At 48.1% G+C, this 20,043-nt stretch overlaps 1 protein-coding gene across 6 annotated transcripts in view; it reads left to right on the top strand.

Annotated features, from left to right (window-relative positions):
* The window catches only part of ARHGAP22 (Rho GTPase activating protein 22), a 168,540-nt gene that overhangs the window by 28,400 nt on the left and 120,097 nt on the right, over nt 1–20,043 (top strand). Inside the window, exon 1 of one of the 6 annotated variants that reach the window (XM_047702656.1) lies at nt 4,404–4,977. The exons of the other annotated variants lie outside the window; for them this stretch is intronic. Within the exon in view, the coding sequence (XP_047558612.1) occupies nt 4,944–4,977 (34 nt within the window). The 5' untranslated portion in view covers nt 4,404–4,943. Of the gene's footprint in view, nt 1–4,403; nt 4,978–20,043 lie in introns of those variants that run through there. 6 annotated transcript variants of the gene reach the window in all.

The raw sequence follows: 20,043 nt of genomic DNA, 5'->3' as shown, positions 1-20,043 counted from the left end.
AACCGTTGGGGGGCATACAGGGTCGACAGGGTAGGGCATGGACAGGGCGGGCTGGCAAACACCTCACGACTGGCCCTCTGGAAGGCAAAAAAATTTAAGTCTGAATTGATAACGTGTTTCCTTGATGTAAATACTCCCACCACCATCCATTTTGAACTACCAGCTTGATCCCTGAACGAGGAGCTGCGATTGGAACCCAACAAACAGATGAATTAGGGTTCTGGAGAGAAACAGGACAGAGCTATAGATCTCTCAAGAGTATAATAAGAACATACACATATTTATGCATACGTAGGTACCGTATGTTATTGAAGCTGAAAAGTCCCAAGATCTACAATTGATAAGCTGGACACTAACGAAGGTTATGTAGTTCTAGTTCAAAGGCCAGCAGGCTAAAGGCCCAGGAAGAGCCAATTTTCAGTTCTAGCCCAAAGACAGGGAAAAAAAAAAAAAACCCAATGTCCTGGCTGAAGGCAGTCAGGCAGGAGCATTCCCTGCTATGCATGGGAAGGTGAGGTTTTTCGTTCTTTCAGGCCCTCGACTGATTGGGTACGACCCACCCACACCAGGAAGGGCAACATGCTTTATTCAGTCTACTAATTCAAATGCCAATTTCATCCAGAAACACCTTCACATTGACACTGAGAATAATGCTTGACCAAATGTCTGGCTGGGTGCCTCATGATCCAGTTAGGATGACATACAAAGTCAACCCTCACAATAGTATTTTCACCACGCGATACAATAGGTGTAAATGACCTTAAGAATGTAGAAAATACTAAAATGTAGTAAAATAATTAGTAAGTGATGTGAGTTGGGCAGGCATTCCCTTTGTTTTTAATCTGATTCAGTTCACTGTAAGTTTATGTAATGTAATCTCCAATGATGCCTGCGTTAAAATCACAAAATTCCTGAAAACTTAGCAATCAGCTCTCTTTGGCTTTTGTTCTGGCCAGCTGTTCCAGCACACCACAGGGATGGGCAGGAGTGACACACCAGAGAAATGGAACCTCAGCCTTCTGGCAACAGGGACAGAAAGCAGTCGAAGCAGGAAGTCAGGGGACACTGGTGCTGGTGAGCACTGCGCAGGCATCTCAGACCCAGGGGAGCACTATTTTCTTCCTCTGCCTCAGGAAGAGCACCCCCTGTCCTCTCTGCGGGTTCTGGAATAGGGAAGTTGGGTCCTGCTATCTAGATGACATCTTGGTAAAAAACAGAGGAAGGCTTGCCCTCCTGGCGGCAGCAAATCCCTCTAACAGTGCTAGAACACACAGCTTTGTCAGCGTTAGGGTCCCAGCCCTACTCCCCCCTCTACTGGACATCTTTGTACAGTGAACAGGCTGTACAACCATACCTGTGGCTCCATGTGAATGGAGCAGTCTCCCGTTGAGACTTGGGACGGGAGGGAACCTTTTCCACTTTCTGACTGGGAGACTGGCAACATATGCCCCTGTCTAGGAAGAAGACTCCCTTGGGGTGACAGCAGGCAGTGACTGCCTCTGATGTCCCCGGGCTCAAGGATATGCAATTATCTTCTAAAGTAGTAGTTCTCAACCCTGGCCACATGCTGGATCACCCGAGGAGCTTTTACAACTCCCAGTGACCAGCTTACATGCCAGACTAAACAGGACCCAATGGCCAGCACACATGCCAGACTAAACAGGACCCGATGGCAGATGGGACACAGAAATTAGTTGTCAAAACTCCCCAATGTGCAGCCAAGGTTGAGAACCACTGACCTGAAGCAGAGCTGGAGGTGGCCAGTGATATTGGTGGGTGACCACCCGTCCAAGAGGTGTGCCTTCCAGCATCCGCCTTTGGAGAGTTCTGCCCTTCCAACACTCCTACTCACCCTTCAGCGCCTGGCCAAGTCTGGCCCACAGTGGCATCGGAAAATGCCAGGCTGGAAACTGGGGGAGACCCAGGACCACTGCTGGGGAGGCAGTGCCATGTGGGCAGAGGCAAGGCCATGGGGAGAGGGCTGCCTTTCTGCCTCTACTTCTGTGTGAGGCCTGTATTTTCCCTTTGTAAACTTCAGGAAGGAGGGGGCGCTAATGTCCCTTCCAGCTGGACCCATCGTTCTCAGGTGCAGGGTCCAGACTAGCTCTTGCTCTGTTCCCAGCTTTACTTCTGGGTTTGAGCCCAGAGCCTCCGAGGTTTTTTCCGAGTCCAACACTGATCCCAGGAAAAGCAGGTGGGTGAGTGCAGCGACTTAATGTCATTGGGGGAAACAGCTGCACAGGAAAAGCACCCGGGGGTGGTTTCTTAACCAAAACAAGTGTGAGTGGACCCAAACTAAGTCTTCAGGGCATTTTCCTGCCTCTGGTTTGGAGGACGTGGTCCAGGCTGCATTACTCACAGGGCTTCATGATTGCTCAAGACATTGTCACTGGCCACGGGACCTCACCCTGTGACCCTGATGTCAACATGAGATTTTCCAGATCTGTAGCCTCCCCAGTCCTCCCTAGTGGCCTGTGTCCCAGCCTGACCCGGCCTCTACCTGGCCTGAAAGGAAAATGAGGGGAATTTGGTCATTCAGTAGTGTTTCTTGGAGCTGTCCCTCAAGCCAGTATTCCTCACAGGGCTCATGGCCTCAGTCCAGCCTGAGACTCAGGACTGGGAGTGCAGGAGGGGTGAGACACAGCTAAGAGCCCTGGGGAAGTGCTTAATGTCTCCTTCTGGTTGTAGAATCAGGAGAGTTTCACAGGGACTTGCCCAGAATGATCAGGCTTATGCAACTGAAACTGTGGGAAAGGACACTCCTAGAAGAGGGAACCACTGCTGCAAAGGCACGGGGGCACACAGGAGCTGCACGATCACGTAGCATCAGTAGGAGATAGGTCACGGAGGAAGGCAGGGACTGTACCATGAAAGATCTTGAATATTATCTCAAAATACTGATTCCTCTCTTCTGAGGGGTGGCTGAGGGCTGGAGAAAGGGACTGGATGCTGAGTAAAACAACTTTGTCTCCATGGACTCTGCTTTCTCCGGGCCACCTGGCCATTGGATCCCCACATCCCGGTGAGTCCTTGACATCTCCAATTCTCCCCTCCTCTCTATATGCCAGACTCTGTCCTCTCTAACATGGATTGCTGCAGAGGCTAGACCGCTAGCCTCCAGAGCTTCTGGACATCCAGCTACGGGATTTGATCCCACATTAATGCTTCATCTGGGGATCAGTGGGCATGGGGGCACTCTAGGGATCAGGGAGGGAGCAAGGCCATTCAAACAGAGCGGTCATCTTTCATGCCCCTCGTCTTCAACGGAGAGGACCAGACAGCACTCAGACTCGAAACAATTCAGCCCCAGACACAAATGCCTAACACAGCACGTGGGGTCATTTCAGGGGTACAAAGACGATCCTCACCATCCAGCAAGTTCGCTGAGGACTCTCAAGCCAAAAACTGCTCCCAGGAGGTGGTTGGAATTTGGGGATTTAGAGAGACTGGCATCACAGAAAATCATCAGCTGTAGACACTGCCCGGGGTTCCGATTCCTGTCCTGACAGTATTGTGTGACTTTGGGCAAGTTATTTAACATTTCTGTGCCTTATTTTCTTTATCTGAAAAGCCATGACATTAGCACCTGCCTCAGAGAATTGGAGAATTAAGTGAGATAGGGAATATGAAGTACTAGCCTTAATGCCAGACACATAGCAGGCACCTAATAAATGATAGCTATTACCGCGATTGCATTTCTTAGGCAATTTTTAAAAGTTTTTTTTTTTTTAAAGATTCCACCCATTTATTTGTCAGAGAGAGAGAGGGAGAGAGAGCGAGCACAGGCAGACAGAATGGCAGGCAGAGGCAGAGGGAGAAGCAGGCTCCCTGACGAGCAAGGAGCCCGACGCAGGACTCGATCCCAGGACGCTGGGATCATGACCTGAGCCGAAGGCAGCTGCTTAACCAACTGAGCCACCCAGGTGTCCCTCTTAGGCAATTTTTAGGCCTTGAGGCTGAACCCCCCCAAAGCCCTACTATGCACTCTTAGAGTTATGCTAGTATAAATGGAAACATGACAATTTGCAGATTCACTACTCGGTGAACAGTTTCTGAGACCCTACTGTATGTGGGCCCCAAACTAAGTGCTTCACATGCATTCTGATTGCTGTCACCGCGTTAAGGCAGCAGGAACATCCCTCAGGGGCATCCCTCTGCTTGCTGGTTGCTGGGCCCATCCCTGGAGGATGGGAACACCACCCAGGCCACCAGCTCGCCAGCTCCTTGTAAGACACACCTCTCTTTCACAGTTGAACAGTGAGCTCAGAAACCGCCTCCTAGCCAGCCCCCACCCCCACCCCCGCTGCCCCTGGCTGGGGACATCAGGCAGAGCAGGTCGCATTGGACGGGCGGGGTCTCTCCTCTCTCCCAAGAGCGCTGGACGGGAAAGGGTTTGCTTGGCAGGACGGAAGGACAGGGCAGCTGCGTGGATTTCCAGCGGCTTTCCTTTGCCTGCAGCTCGCCGGACGGCCCTCCCCGCGCAGTGGGCGGATCCGCTCGGGAGCCCAGAGCCTTCCAACCGCCGGCGCGGCTGGGAACCCTCCTCGCGGACCCGCCCGTCCGCCCGCCACCGCCCGCCCCGCAGGGAGCAGAGCCCCACTCGCGGGGCTCCCGGATGAGTAGTGAGGCAGGCACCCCGGGGCAGAGGGGCAGCCAGTCTGCCCCGCCCTGGCCCAGTGATTGATCAGCAGCCCTTACCGAGCCTTTTACTGGTTCGCTGGAATGGGAATTAATTCTGGGACGGATAAATAATGCATTGAGATTTGTGTAGTCCAAGGAAAGCCATTGGTCAGCAGCAAGGAGAGGGAGACTCTCCTGTAAAGCCAGCAACCATGGGGGCTGGAGTGGGGCAGCAGGAGGGGCAGTTGGGCCAGAGGAAGAGAAAAGGGAAGTGGATGACAGCATGATCGGCACAAGGACTCCAGCCTGGTGGCTTCTGGAATATGCTGAGCCCAAAGATCAGGCAAGCCAGGAGGGGTAAGTCCAACTTCCTGGGGCGGATCTGGGCATAGTGTGTGTCTCTTGGCTAACACGTGCAGACACTGAGACGCTGCCACACTGGGGGTGAGATGAGGCAGGCATTCCAGAGGCATCCTCCTCATTGCCTGCCCAGTGAGGCTCCCAGGGTCTGTGGGCGTCAGACCAGAGCTGCTGATGCCCAATGGCCATTTTAATGCTCTGGTCTGTGTGCAACCCTCACCCCATGGTCTGTGTTTCACCGAGTTCCAGAGTTGCTCAAAGTGACCGGGTGACAACTTCGGGAGAACTGTTCCTTTACTAAAAAGGAAATGCTCAATGCTCGTGATTTGCCTCAGCAGCCAAGCAGAAGTGGCCCTCACTAGGGAGGGCCATGCCCTGGCTTCTGGAGACAGCCAGGTCCAAGGGGGAGTCCTCGCTCCTGTGGCCTGGGAGGGTGCTGGGTAGAGCCTTCGGGAGCTGCCCAGGTCTGGGCTGCAGAAAACAATTCCTCGGCTGGCCAGAGGCAGGCGGGCGCCCCCATGGGGAGAACTCCCAGGAGGCTGCGCCGCCTGGAGATGAGAGTGCCGAGGGCATGCATCTAGAAATAAATCAGAGGTGGGAGTCTGGAGAACCTTGCTGGATGATCTTGTGGGACTAGGCTAGTACCCACCAGCCAGCCTGTGTCCCTGTAGAGTGGCCTGGAGACCCAGGACAAGTCCCTGGCCTAGGGACAGCATCACCCTAGGGACAGCAACTTCTTGGCCAGTGTCATTTTAGATAAGAACATCTGTCCTTTAAGAAAATAAAATGCGTCTTTGCAGGTGGCCAGTGTTTACGGAGGGCTGAGCTTCCCTTTGGAGCAATGAGTATGAGGACAGGTGGTTTGGAGGTGGATGGAACATCTGCCTGGGGGGCTTGGAAACGGCTTGTCTCACCTGGTATGTGTGTGACAGGAGCCCTCCAGCCTCCTGCGGATCACAGGCAACACACCCATGGCATTAGCTATTCACAGGTGACTACGGGGTGGGCTGGCCCTCTAGAGCATGGTCACCACTGCCGGGATCCCTCTGTGAGTTGCTCCAAATGGATCATAGCCTGTGGACCCCTGTGGGCAAAAGAGGGCTATGCATGGCTCTGCTGAGGGGTAGGAGTGCAATTTAGTGACCACCTAAAGGGGTGGACAGGCCCTACATGCCTTTTGAGAAAACTGAAGTCCACCGTCCCAGCCCTGTCAAATGTATTAGCCACTGGCCAGATGTGGCTGTTGAGCCCTTGATATATGGCTAGTCCAAACTGAGAAACATACACACTAGATTTTGATGACTCGGCAGAAAAAAAGAATGTAAAATATCTTACTGATAATTATATTGCGTATAGGCTGAAATGACAATATATGGATATGTTGAGTTAAATAAAATATGTTATTAAATTTAATTTCACCTATTTTTAAAGCAGCTACTGGAACTGTTGTATTATAAACTGTATTGTATTTATAAACTATTGACAAATAGTTACACATGTGACTCATATTATATGCCTGTTATGTAGTGCTTGCCTAGAAAGAGGCTTCAGCAAAAGGACTCTCAGGACGCCAGCCTTTGAAATCCCAAACTTCTTACAAGCAGTTGTCCTAGGTCAGTGGTTCTCAGCCAGGTGTGATCTTGCCCCCTCCCCAGGGGACCTTTGGCATTGTCTGGAGACATTTTTGGTAGTTCCAACTGAAGGGCTACTGGCTTCTAGTGGGTAGAGAACAGGGACAACAACTAAACATCCTACAAAGCAGAGGACAAGCCTGATAATAGAATTATCTGGCCCCAAATGTCTATGGCCCTAAGGTTGAGGAACGTTCTACTTGATGATTTTATCTGGTAAGATACAGTAAAAGATGACGTTTACGGTGCCATGAGTCAGCTCACCACTTACCCACAAAAATGTATGATCATAAACTATGATAAGAAGCATTCTAGGAGCATCTACTACAAATGTAGCATCCAGAGGAAGTGTGAGGTCTTTGGGCTGTGAGCTTGGAAGTGATAGGGAGCTAACTAGGCAAAGAATGGTGGAAGAACGAGGCCACGTTGCAGGCAGGGCGTGGCATGTGTGGGTGCCTTGGGAGGGGTGGGTACATGGGAGTAGGAGGTGGGAGCTGGGGGCGGGGAGGGGCAGCAGGCACAGCATGGGGCTGGGACCAGGTCTGGAATTGGCTCATGCAAGGTCAGGCTTGCAGCTTGTTAAGGAATAGTTCTCCCTGGGGACATTTCTGGAGTAATACAGACCAAGTTTGTGTGTGTGTGTGTGTGTGTGTGTGTGTGTGTGTGTGTGTGTGACCATTAAGTAATTGGACTGTGGTAGAAGTGGTAGAAAGAAGAGCTCACCTCAAAATTCATCCCCCTCTCATTGAACATTTTAGGAGCAGGGCAGGATACATGTCATAAACACAGTGAGGCAGAGTACGCAGATCTGGTATCCAGACACCACCTTGTCCCGACCTTCCATATTCCGGATAGACCTCCAGGCAATATCGCGACGTGGATACACTGGGTTGCACAAAAAAGACTGGGGTGGCTTTCTGAGATAGTTCATAAAATCAGCCTCAGCCAGCTCAAAAGCCTCTGGGGTCTGGCCCAAATGCTGCTTGGCAGATAGGGGCTTCCCAGGGACCCTTCTTCATAGGCATGTTGGATGTTAAATTCCTGGCAGGCCCCCATCAGGCCAGCCCTGAATGAGCACGCAGAGGCCTGCTAACACCCTGACAGCTGTCCTCAGTTCTCCTTTCTAAGGAGGGGGAGGTGTCAAGATCAAGACCATCCCAAGGAAAACCCTATTGTTCTTTACCAGTACATAGAACTAAGTTTGTTCAATTGTCATGCCCCAACCAAGCTCAGTTTCTAAGAAGTTAGAGGCTAAAGAGGCAGGTGTCAGTATATGGACACACACACGGAGAAGGCAATTCAAAAAAACAGACAGGCACCCAAACTAGCTGGAAGTGGCTCAGAACAGACGGGTGAATTCAAATAGTGTGCTTGCATTTAAGTGCAGCATGAAATTCAGCCTGATGTCAGGAAGGTGGTCCAGATTCCCTCAAATCAGCGTGCACCGGCCATTAATACAATAAGTGATTTTAATTCACCACTGTTTGCTTAGGACCAGTTCACACTCATCCTAGCTAGTCATGGCCTATCGGGTCCAGGCTGTTAGGAGCCAGATGTTTCCCTGCTTTACCCCTGGGTCTAGAGGTCCCTTCCAGAGACACTTTCCTATTGCTTTGCCCCAGCAAGCTCCTCCTCTACTGAGTCCCATTTTCATATTCCCAGAGTAGAACTAGAAGAGACAGTTTACCCCTGCCTTTACCAGTTTTCCCAGAAGAAAAATAAGATAAATTCACTAAAACTCTTTGAATGTATTACATATACAATGGAGCAAGTCACAAGTCTGTGTGCTTTATGACATGGTGAAACTTGCAATTTCTTTTTCAAGATAGAAAATAAAAATGTAGAGCAGGTACCTTCTCTTCTGGGAATAAGAGAGGAAGAGCATCAGAGCCTCATGTCATTCCCTCAGGCCCACTACCATGTTCTGCACATCCTAGGCCTTCCCCCTCCCTCCTCTGCTCACAGAGTCCCTGGGAGCACCTGGTTAGAACCAGACCTGATTCCCCATCTTTCCAGCCATAGTCAGAACAGAGTCCCAAAATACTTGACCCTGATGCAGCCCCAGCTGGCCGGGTTGGTTCCCCTTTCTGAAATTCCACTGTAATCGGACTTAGGTCTTCAGAGACTGGTATGTTCCGTCAGTCTTGAGTGAAGCTTATTCCTCTGGCCTTGCCCTAGTCCACAAGGATGAGGAATGTGGGGCAGCCCTGTTGCTTTATCCAAAGAGCTCTTGACTCTGTCTGTCTCACTTATCCTCATGCCATCACCCACCCTCAACCATCATCATCTCTCACCTGGACTTTGGCAGTAAGACTGCCTCACTCCTACCCACCCTCATCCATTCTCCACTCCAAAGCCAGGGCTATGTTTTCATGTGTAAATCTAGGCATACATTCACCTCCAGCCTCTTCCCCAATGTTGAATCCTTCAGTGGCTTCCCCATTGCTCCTTGGGGTAAAGTCCAAACCCTTACCATGGCCCACAAGACCTCTCTTACAGTCTACCCAGTGGCCACCTCTCCAGCCTCCTCTCACTCTCCAGGCTCCAGCCACATGGGCCTTCTTCCTCTTCTTCAACTATTCCACGGGCCTCCTACCACAGGGCCTTAGCACACCATTTTCCCTGCCTGGAATGCCTCTCCCTTCTCTCTGTCTCTCTCTCTCTCTGTCTCTCCCTCTTTCTTTCCTTCTCCTCCCTTACCCTACATACAGGCATTCCTTGACTCCAACTCACCTTCCAGTTCTCAGTTCAAGTGTTGCCATCCAGGGAAGTCCTCCCATTACCGCAATCTAAGCTAGGTCCTCTGCTGCAAGCTCTCCTTTTTTTACAGCATTTACCTTGGATTAGAGTTGTACACTCCCAAATGGAATGATCTGATGGATATTTGTCACCCCACTGGACTGAGTTCCACAAGGGCAAGAACCATTTCTGGTTTTGAATATCATTATACTTCAATATCAGACACCTGAAGGAACTCAGTACATATATTTTGAATGGAGGATGGATGGATGGATGGTAGGGAAAGCATTAGCCTGGGAGGCGGAAGCACTGTCTGTCCTAACTGATCCAGGTCCTTAGGAAAGTCAGCCCCCTCCCCCAACTGACTTATATATTGCAAATATTTTCCCTATGTGTTGCGTGCCTTTTACTTTTTTATCAGAGTTTTTTTCCCCACAGATATACATCAGTTTTTAATTTTTATGTCACTATCCTATCAATATTTTCTGTCAGGGTTTCTGCCTTTGTTTAGAATATTTCAAAATAAAATTGATGTTGCTATGAAGGAGGCTCCTTCTTTTAGCAGAAATCACAGAACTAATGGGCCATGTTACAGCAGCTTTAGCCATCTTTCCTAGCAGGATTATCGGTTTCTTGGAAACCTTGATGAATGGGCAGAGCCTGGTCAGTCCTTTGACGATGGACAAAGAAAGCTCTAGAAGACAAAGTACTTTGAGTGGACTCATTGTTCTTGATTTTCCCCATAGGAAAGTAAACCATCATTTACTATGTGTCCTCCATGCTCAAGGAATATCTACTATATTTCATGAATTCTCATAACTACACTATGAAGGGGCATCAGTGCTCCCATGTTAGCAGATATGGAAAGAGCATCATAGGGGCCCTGCCAACAAGTGGTGGCATTTGTACTCATGTCTGTCCGATGCCAAGGCTTCTGACCTCTCTCCCTGACCCAATGCAGGGATCCACACCAGCCAAAGACCATGGTCGGTAGCCCTGCATGTCCCAGGGTGGGATGGGGCGGGGGGAAGTATAGATCCTTCAAGTCATAAGATGCAGTCATTTGTTTTTATTTTTATTTAATTTTTAATTTTTAAAGTGTGTTAAACTAACATATAGTATTATACTAGTTTTAGGTATATAATATAGTGATTCAACAATTCTATACATTACTCAGTGCTCATCGCTCTAAGTGTCCTCTTAATCCCCTTCACCTATTTCAGTCGTCTTCCTTCCCACCTCCCCTCTGGCAACCACCAGTTTGCTCTCTCTACTTAAGAGTCTGTTTTTTTTTTTATCTTTTTTCTTTGTTCACTTGTTTTGTTTCTTAAGTTCCACATATGATTGAAATGATGTTATTTGTTCTTCTCTGACTGACTTATTTCACTTAGCATTATACCTTCTAGATGCATCAATGTTGTTGCAAATGATAACATTTCATTCTTTTTTATGGCTGAATAATATTGCCGTGTGTGTGTGTGTGTATCTGTATGTGTGTACCTGTGTATATATATGTATACACATCTTCTTTATCCATTCGTCTATTCATGGACACTTGGGTTGCTTGCATATCTTGGCAATTGTGAATAATGTTGCAATAAGCATGGGGGGCACATATCTTTTCAAATTAGTATTTTTACTTTCTTTGGAGAAATATCTAGTAGTAAAATTACTGGATCATATGGTAACTCTATTTTTAATTTTTTGAGGAAACTCTAGACTGTTTTCCACTGTGGCTACACAAGTTTGCATTCCTAGCAACAGTACATGAGGGTTCCTTTTTCTCCACATCCTTACCAACACTTGTTTCTTGTGTTTTTGATTTTATCCCTTCTGACAGGTGTGAGGGGATAGCCCATTGAGGTTTTGATTTGCATTTCCCTGGTGATCAGTGATGTTGAGCATCTTTTCATGTGTTTGTTGGCCATCTGGATGTCTTTGAAAAAATATTCATGCCTTCTGCCATTTTTAATTAGGTTATTTGCTTTTTTGGTGCTGTGGTGATATTTTTGAGAAGATGCTCACTGCATATGAACACATGGAGATTAAATTTAGACAACTATTGGAATATTTAAGGTTGAATTATTAATATGTAGTAGAAAACTCTGCAAATGAAAAGAAGCAAGATATTATGAACTCCAGGGAAAGCCAGCGATGCATAAAAGGAAAAATTACTACAATATACTACATAGCTCAACTGGGAATAGCAGTTACATAGTGAAAATTAATAATGCAAATTTGGCATGTTGAGCAAACCAAAATTACAATATAACTATGGTGGGAGGATGGAGTGGGTACTTGTGTGTGATGGGGCCAGGGAAGTCAAAGAAATAAAATCCTCGGGGCGCCTGGGTGGCTCAGTGGGTTAAAGCCTCTGCCTTCGGCTCAGGTCATGATCCCAGGGTTCTGGGATCAAGCCCCGCATCCGGCTCTCTGCTCAGCAGGGAGCCTGCTTACCTCTCTGCCTACTGTGATCTTTTTCTGTCAAATAAATAAATAAAATCTTTTAAAAAAAAAAGAAATAAAATCCTCACTTTCCATCATGATAGGTCAACAAATAATACTTAAAAAAGAAAAATCAAGAAGTGAGTTGGCATAAAAACAAACACTTAAGTCAATGCAACAGGATAGAGAGCCCAGAAATACACCCAAGCATGTATGGCCTATTAATTTATGACAAAGAAGCCAAGAATATAGGATGGGGATAGGAAAGTCTCTTCAGTAAATGGTGTTGGGAAAACTGGATGGTCACATGCAAAAGAACAAAACTAGACCATTATCTTATACCATATAGAAAAATCATCTTGAAATGGATCAAAGACGAAGACCTGGAGCCATAAAACTCCTAGACAAAAACATAGGTGGTGAGCTCCTTGATGTTGGTTTTGGTGATGATTTTTTTTTTTAATTTGACACCAAAAGCAGAGGTAACAAAAAACAAAACCAAAAATAAATGCGGGACCACATCAAACTTAAAAGCTTCTGCACAGCAAAAGAAACCATCAACAAAATGAAAATGGGAGACACTATTTGCAAATCATGTATCTAATAAGGGCTTAGTATCCAGTATATATAAAGAGCTCACACAATTTAATAGCAAAAAAATAAAATCCAATCAATTCTACTTAAAAATGGGCAGAGGAACTAAATACAGACATTTTTAAGACATACAATCACCAATTGTATGTCTGATCGCCAATTGACAGAACTAATGTCAGGGAAACGTAGATCGAAACCACAAGAGATACTGCCTCAGACCTGTTAGAATGGCTATGGTAAAATAAACAAACAGAACCCAGGAGATAGCGAGGATATGTTGTCTTCAGGGAAGGTGTGGGGAAAAGGGAACCGTGGCACACTGTTGTTGGGAATGTAAGTTAGTATAGCCAGTATGGGAAACAGCATGGAGGATCCTCCAAAAATTAAATAGAGAACTACCATAGGATCCAGCAACCCCACTTCTGGGCCTATATGGAAAGGAAATGAAAATGGGATATCAGAGGCATCTCTGCCCTCCTGTGTTCACTGCAGCGTTAGTCACAACAGCCAAGATATGGAAGCAACCTAAGTGTCCACCAAAGGATTAATGGACAAAGAAGATGTGGTGTGCAGAAAGATACAGTGGATTATTACTCAGCCATGAGAAAGAAATCCTGCCTTTTGTGACAACATGGACTGACCTTGAGAGCATTGTGCTAAGTGAGGTCAGAGAAAGGCAGATACGACATGGTGTCACTTATATGTGGAAACTAAAACAGGCAAACTTATAGAAACAGAGAGTAGATAAGTGGTTGCCAGGGATTGGGGGGGAGGGGACATGGTGGAGGGGTGAGTAGGGAGAGTTTAGTAAAAGGGTGCAAACTTTCTGCTATAAGACAAAGGAGGTCTGAGGATCTGATGTAAAACACATTGTCATTGTTGGTGACACTATATGGTGTAATTGAAATTGGCTAGCAGAGTAGAACTGGCGTGTACTCCCCCACACAAAAGAAAGAAATATATGATGTGATGGTTGGGTTCATCAACTAGATGGGTGAGTCAAGGGGAAAAAATGGCAATGAATGAATACTGCTAGAAATGTAGAGGTAAATACCAAAAGGGCCAAACTAAAAAAGATGAAAGTAACTGCCTCCTGGGGTTGGGGAATGGAAGGTGGTAGAATAACAGGAGACTGCCAGGTTTCATACCAAGGCTTGTAGGACCACTTGAGATGGTTGGTTGAGGAGTGATAGCCCAGAGATCACATAACCTCATATCAATTCAGGCTAGAGGATTGCTCTGAAGGGATGACCATGAGGTTCCCAGACCTCCTCTGATTGCTTGGTTCTGAATAGTGTGGCCTTCCAGGATATGCCCATGGTGACTCCATCCTGCTCCCCTGCCCAAGCTTGTCCACTGATGGCTCCCTAAGACAGAGCACTTCCATGGCCCTAAGAGTTGGATGGCAAAGGGACAGTAGCCTACTTAAGTCACATAGTATCTGGCTTTTCCTGAGACTCAGAGAGAGGATCTAGGGCTGGGAGGGGGGTCAGGGATGTGGTCTAGGAGAACAGTTTCTAGATAATAGAACTGGGGTCTGGGCCAGAGGCCAGGTAGGGACTAAGGATGCAGACAGCAGCTTTTGCTGCAGAAGGAAGGCCACAACAGACTCACACAGTAGTCTCCTTATTCTAGGCCAGGCTCCAGGACCCCACTACTCAAGGCTATCACCATCCCCAGTGGTTCAAGTGCCCAAGCCTACATTTTCTCTACCACTGGCTGGGCCTTCTACCCCCACCAGGAAGACTGACCTCTCTCCTATCTCTCCTCCCAGAAGTTTGCTCAGAAATAAAATGAAGGGGGTACCTGGGTGGCTCCATCAGTTAAGCATCTGCCTTCAGCTCAGGTCATGATCCCAAGCTTGGGAGTCCCTTTTCAGGATCCCTGCTCAGCGGGGACCCTGCTTCCATTGCCTGCCCCTCCCCCTGTTTGTGTTCTCTCTCTCTCTCTGCTTATCTCTCTCTTTCTCTCTCAAATAAATAAATAAAATCTTTTAAAGAATGAAATGAAATGAAGCTACAAAGGCCCCCAGATGGACCAAAAGTCTAGGACCAGGCTCAAGGACCTGATCGGAGGAAATAAAATTCCCAATTTGAGAATCTTTAGACAATAGTGGCCTCAAAGTACATTGCAGCCTGATTTTGTGAATACTGCTTATTGTAGGATTTTCATGATTTGTTTCTAATATTTTCCCAATTTTTTTTAAATCGAAGCATAATTCACATATAATAAAATGTCCAGATCTGTAGTGTATAGCTCTGACCACCACCCAGGTCAAGACACAGCCTTTCCTTTAACCCCAGAAAGTTCCCTCCTCTTTCCCCATCCCTCCTCACTCTCCTCACAGCCAGCCAGCCAGACACTCTTCTGATTTCCATTACCATGGGTAGAAATCATGGTATAGTGGTTTTGCCTATCCTTAAATTTCATATAAATGGAATCATAGGATATGACTCTCTCATTACTAACACATCAAAGGCCCCAGAGAGCCTTTGCACTTTCTTCTCCAGGGGAGGAAGGCAGGAAAGTCAGAAAACGTCTGCCGAGCATTCAGCATGTGCCTTACACCAGCCCTGTGAGTCAAGGGAGAAAACGGAAGCAAGATAATTTAAGTAAAATGCTCAAAATCACCCCACTAATAAAATCAAAATCAGCTTAACCACAGAACTCTGAGACTCAAGAAGCTTCCTTCCCGCCATATTGGCCTGTCCAAAGGTGGGGACTGGGTGATGTCACCGAGTTGCGTGGACCCCAGAGATGATAGTCTGTGTGATCCCTGGGAAGCACCTGTTTCCATGGTATTCACAGTGCCATCGCCAGGTGTGGGGACAAAAACAGGAGACGGGGTCATGCCATCCACTTGGTCCTGGTATGCCTCAGATTTGTTCAGCTGGAAAGCACCCTGGCTGAGCAGCAGGCTGGTAGAAAAGGGGAAGGACTCTGGATTCGGGAAGAAGAGAGTGGATATCCTGTGGAAATGCCTTCATGAGTGGAAGCAGCAGGGCAGGCTGTGGGTGCAAAGGTGTGTGGTGGGTCCCGGTGGGCCTGGCCCCCTCCATGCCTGCTGGTGCTGAGGAATCCCAGCCTTGGCTGCTATTTTATTTCAGCTCTCCATGTTTCTGACCAATTAGCCAGCTGGAATACCGCAGACTCAGATGCCTTCACCTCCCTACTTGCACAAGGAGTCACACATAGATTCAACTTTGTGTGCTGGCCAGTATTTAATAATAGCAATAACCATCACTCGTGTCTATTGACCTCATGTAACCATGCTTTACAACAAGCACAACTCATGAAGCGACCTTCTTTGTGCCCGCCACCATCCTGGGGTGGGGGGTGGGGGGCAGGCCTGCCCCTGTCCCTGCCCCGTGACAATTCTGGCCACTCTTGGGTGATGACTTGCCCTAGAGTCACTTTCATTTGCAAAATGCAAGACCACTTCAATATTTCCACATCCTTCCCAGGGCTACAGAGCTGATTTTTGCCGACCTCTTTGAAAGTGTGCCTCTTGGTCTGGTCCTCGTTTAGGAAATCATATCTCTCAAGTCTCGTTGCCTGGCTGGAGTTTCCATCTCTATGTCCTGTGACAACTACCATGTATGAAATCCCCTTTCATCTTCAAAAGACCCCTAGTCTTTTGAAGAGAGACCACCATTGCCCCATTTGTCAGATGAGGAAACTGAGTTCCAGAGAGCTAAAAGAACTTGCAGCCAGGAGTGGCAGTGCTGGGAATCAAAACCCAAAGGCTCTTGAATGCCATTGTACACTTCCTTATTTATGTCACAGGGCCCTCTCCAGGCAGCAGGAAAGGAAAGCCTTCTGAGGCAGAGAAAGCCTCATGTGTCAAGACCAAGGGCGCATGTGCTGGGCAAGCTGTGAGCCCCCGGCTATGATGGCAGTGCAAGAGGGCAGGGTGAAAATGGTGATACATCCCAAGGAAGAGACCCATCCCATATCCTTGTAGGGCTTAAATAAGGGAGTGACGTGGCTGGATGGAGCATTAGGCACTGATACTCACTGCAGTGCGGGCAGTGTGTCTATGGGGAGAGGCTGAGGGCAGGGAGGGAGCCAGTATACAATACAGGCTCAGGGAGCAATGGCATCTCCTACCTGCCAGTTGCAGAGGAGGTAAGGGGACAGAGCATGTCTACTCAGAGTACCCAGCTGTTCCCAGCTCGGTTCCCCTGCTTCCGGACGCTGTTCCAGCCCCCAGAATGTGTCCTGGAGAGATGCATTGCAGATCCAGGCCTCCTTTCTCCTGCCTCTCCTCCCAGGTCCCAGCTGATAGGAAAACTCAGGTCTTTACCTTTAGAAGATGCGCAAAGTTCATAATACCAGCACTCTTAGGACACAGGACTCTACCAGATGTCCGGGGCTGGAGTTGCTCCAAGTTGGACTTCTGGCCCCAGAGAACTAGAGAGCTGGCCAAGTCCTTACAGTTTGAAGGTGGGAATGAAGGATTTATTTGCAAGACGGGCCTGCATTGGGTTAGGTAGGCCTGGGCCAGAAGACCACCCCACCCCCCACTACAACAGGCAGGGACATGCCCTGACTCTGCTGAAATCATCAACAGCCTCAATGATTACTTAACCAAGGGTATAGAATATATTGATCTAAGCTAATGGCTTGTAGGCAGACAGAAATGAAATTTATAATCGATACTGAATTACATTGACTCCACCAATCTCAGGCTCCTGGTGAATGGCCTGCTGATCTTAACAGAACTGGAGGTAGCGAGGCTGGGGCAAGCTGCTCTGTCTGGGACAAGGTGCGGAGAGAGAAAAGAAGCTTCAAGGCGCTCAGCCAGTGGGAATAAAAAACAGTACTAACCACCAGTCCCTCCGTGTCCTCCCTTTTCTAAAGCACTTTCAAAATACCCTTCATTTCATCCTCACCAAAGTCTAAGAGGTGGATAGGATTTGTCGTTTGCTCCCATTTCATATGGAAATCTGTGACTCCAAGAGGCCAGCGGGCCTCAGGTCTCCAAATTCTATGCCCCTTCTGTGACCTCATGCAGCCACTCTGGACCAAATGCCAAACTAGGAAAAGTAGGAAAATGCTGATTTGGCTCTGAGCTTTATCTCCTTGCTTGTCACTTCTCTGTTTACGGGAATGGAATCAATGATCTCGTGCCCTTGACCTTTTTAATTGGTTGAAAACAGGCTGAGGGTAAGAGAAACCCTGTTGGTAGATCTCTTCCAAACCAAGAAGATTGTCTAGGGAGGTACCAGTTCTCTTGGACTTGATCTTTCCCATGTTCTTTGAACTTGAGGATTCCTGTCTCATGATCGTTCATTCACTCAGCAAGCATTTTATTGAGAGGTTCTGTGCTACGGTGTGGGGATCCAGGCGTGGGGAGGACACCTTCCCTGGCCATAAGGAGCTCACAAATCAATATGGTACAGAGATGTGTGGCCAGATGTATGTGCCAGTCATGGCGGTGGCATAATGGATGGAAGTTGACCCCTCTGCTTTGAGAAGCTCCTGGGCGAGTCTTCACATGGTAGGAAACAGTTACACTGATGCCTCAAGAGTGAGTCAGGACTCATCAGGCTGGCAAGCACAGAAATACAGAGATGTGGCATCAAACGGCCCATGTGGGGGCCAGACATTGGTGTGGAAAGAGTGACGTATGTGGTGTGAGTGGGAGGTGAAGCTGCAGATCTCACAGAGCACTGGCTCAGCTCACAGAGGCCTTCTTCTCATCTCTACTTCATACCCATGTCAGTGATGGTCAGGCACAGGAAGCCCAGCAAGAGGGACGTCACTGTGTGATGATGTTGGAGGTCCAGCTTGTAGAAAGAAAGGGATGGAGGTCCATCAAGCTCGTCTTTCTCAGAGGAAGAGTTTTTTCATTAGTCTTGAGCAGGAGGGGTTAGGGTATAATCTGTTCGAAGGGAGAGATATGGGTCCTGTGAGAGTTGGTGTTAAGAGCTGGGGAGCCAGAATTCCCAGGTCTGACTTCACGTTCTCTCATCCTGCCACCTGTGCTGCCTGCTGGCCGCACCCCTGCTTCCCCAGCCTTCTGTAGTGTAGCGGATGCAAAAGTTTTCCTCTATCCTCTTAGGTTCTGAACCTGGGACCTGTTAATTAAACTGGCAGAAGACAGAGTAACAGGAGGAAAGGCAGTTAAACCCCAGGGGCAGTACTATGGGAGGGTGATTAGGAAGTGTATGGTAGATAAGGCTGTTTAGTAAGGTTTGTCATTCAGACTATACTCAGAGTCTCACTCTCCTCTTCCTTGCATGGGAGTAGGAAAGGCACCTATACAGGAAATTCATACCCTTCTTTTAGGCAGAAAGAGGGGAGAGAGAGAGCTCCTTCAGCACTTGCTATTTCTCAATTGCCTACAACTCAAAATAATCAATGTGCCACATAGCTGTGTTGCCATCAACAGTGGTATTTTGCAGGGGTGGACATGACCTGATCCCCTCCAGTATTCATGCCATTCTTTCACCCAGCTTCAGCCTCCCCACTGGCCTTCCAGCCTCCCAGCCTTCCTCCTGCTGTCTTCATGTTCCCATTTCCCCTTACATGTGCCATGATGACCGTGAGACCTTGCGTTTGGATGTCTCTTCTCCCCCTTTACCTCTGTAAGGGCACATGCCTTTCATCTCCAGAGATTAGCACAGAGTGGATGCCCAGGAGGACTGCATGAATGGATCAATGAATGCCAGATCCAGCTGAATCTTCGGGGGTGTGCTGTAGGGAAGCACAGACCAAGCTGTTCGGTGTCTCTCTGCCTTCAGCTCCCCCTTGCCAGAGACCAGCACCAGCAGAGCTGAGAGGCAGACCCAGGAAGAGCCAACAAGTATAACTTTTAAGAATGTGATCTTTTAGGGACTCCTGGGAGGCTCAGTTGGTTAAGTGGCTGACTTTTTCGCTCAGGTCATGATCCCAGGGTCCTGGGATCGAGTCCCACATCACACTCCTTGCTTGGCAGGGAGCCTGCTTCTCCCTCTGCCTGCCGCTTCCCCTGCTTGTGCGCTCACTCGCGCTCTCTCTCTCTCTGACAAATTAAAAAAAAAAAAAAAGTGATCTTTTATATCGATTTTTTTAAATAATTAGAGTAACCATTATGAAAAAATCCCAACTTTCTAGACAACTTCAGCACTATCTTAGAATGTGTACTTCTCATGTGTGGGGGAGTAGCATGTGCCCCTTGCTGTCTTTCATCCTCCAGGCCCTCAAGTGAGATCCGTTAGGAGAGCATGGCTGCTTCTCTAGGCCCTTTAGTTGGAGGACCTAACAGAGAACAGATGACCAAATGGAGTCCAGAAAGAATGCTAGGTAACAAGTGGGGAAAAAAAAAAAAAGGAAAAGTCAGGGGGACACTCAGGAACCCTGGTGTAATAAATCACCTGGGGCTCAAGCCCTCTGTATCCCCAGGACAGTCTGGGCACCTGACGAGGCCCCCTCACCGTCAGCTGCAGATTGCATTAACGTTATGAAACCGACTTCTCCGGCCCTCCAGATTACCCCTTCCATTACCTCACCTCTCTGTTCAATCAATCTTTCAGCCTCAATACTTACCCTTTAAATCAATTCCACTCGGAGAGCCATCTTGCTGGTTTTCCAGCCTGGCTTTAAAATCCCATCGACTAGCATAAATCAATTATGTTTTAGTTCCTGGGCAGCCACGCCTCCACGCTCC

This window comes from Lutra lutra, chromosome 14 (genome assembly GCF_902655055.1).
Source record: "Lutra lutra chromosome 14, mLutLut1.2, whole genome shotgun sequence".
Lineage (NCBI taxonomy): Eukaryota > Metazoa > Chordata > Mammalia > Carnivora > Mustelidae > Lutra > Lutra lutra.
This window is presented reverse-complemented; position numbering and strand designations above follow the sequence as displayed.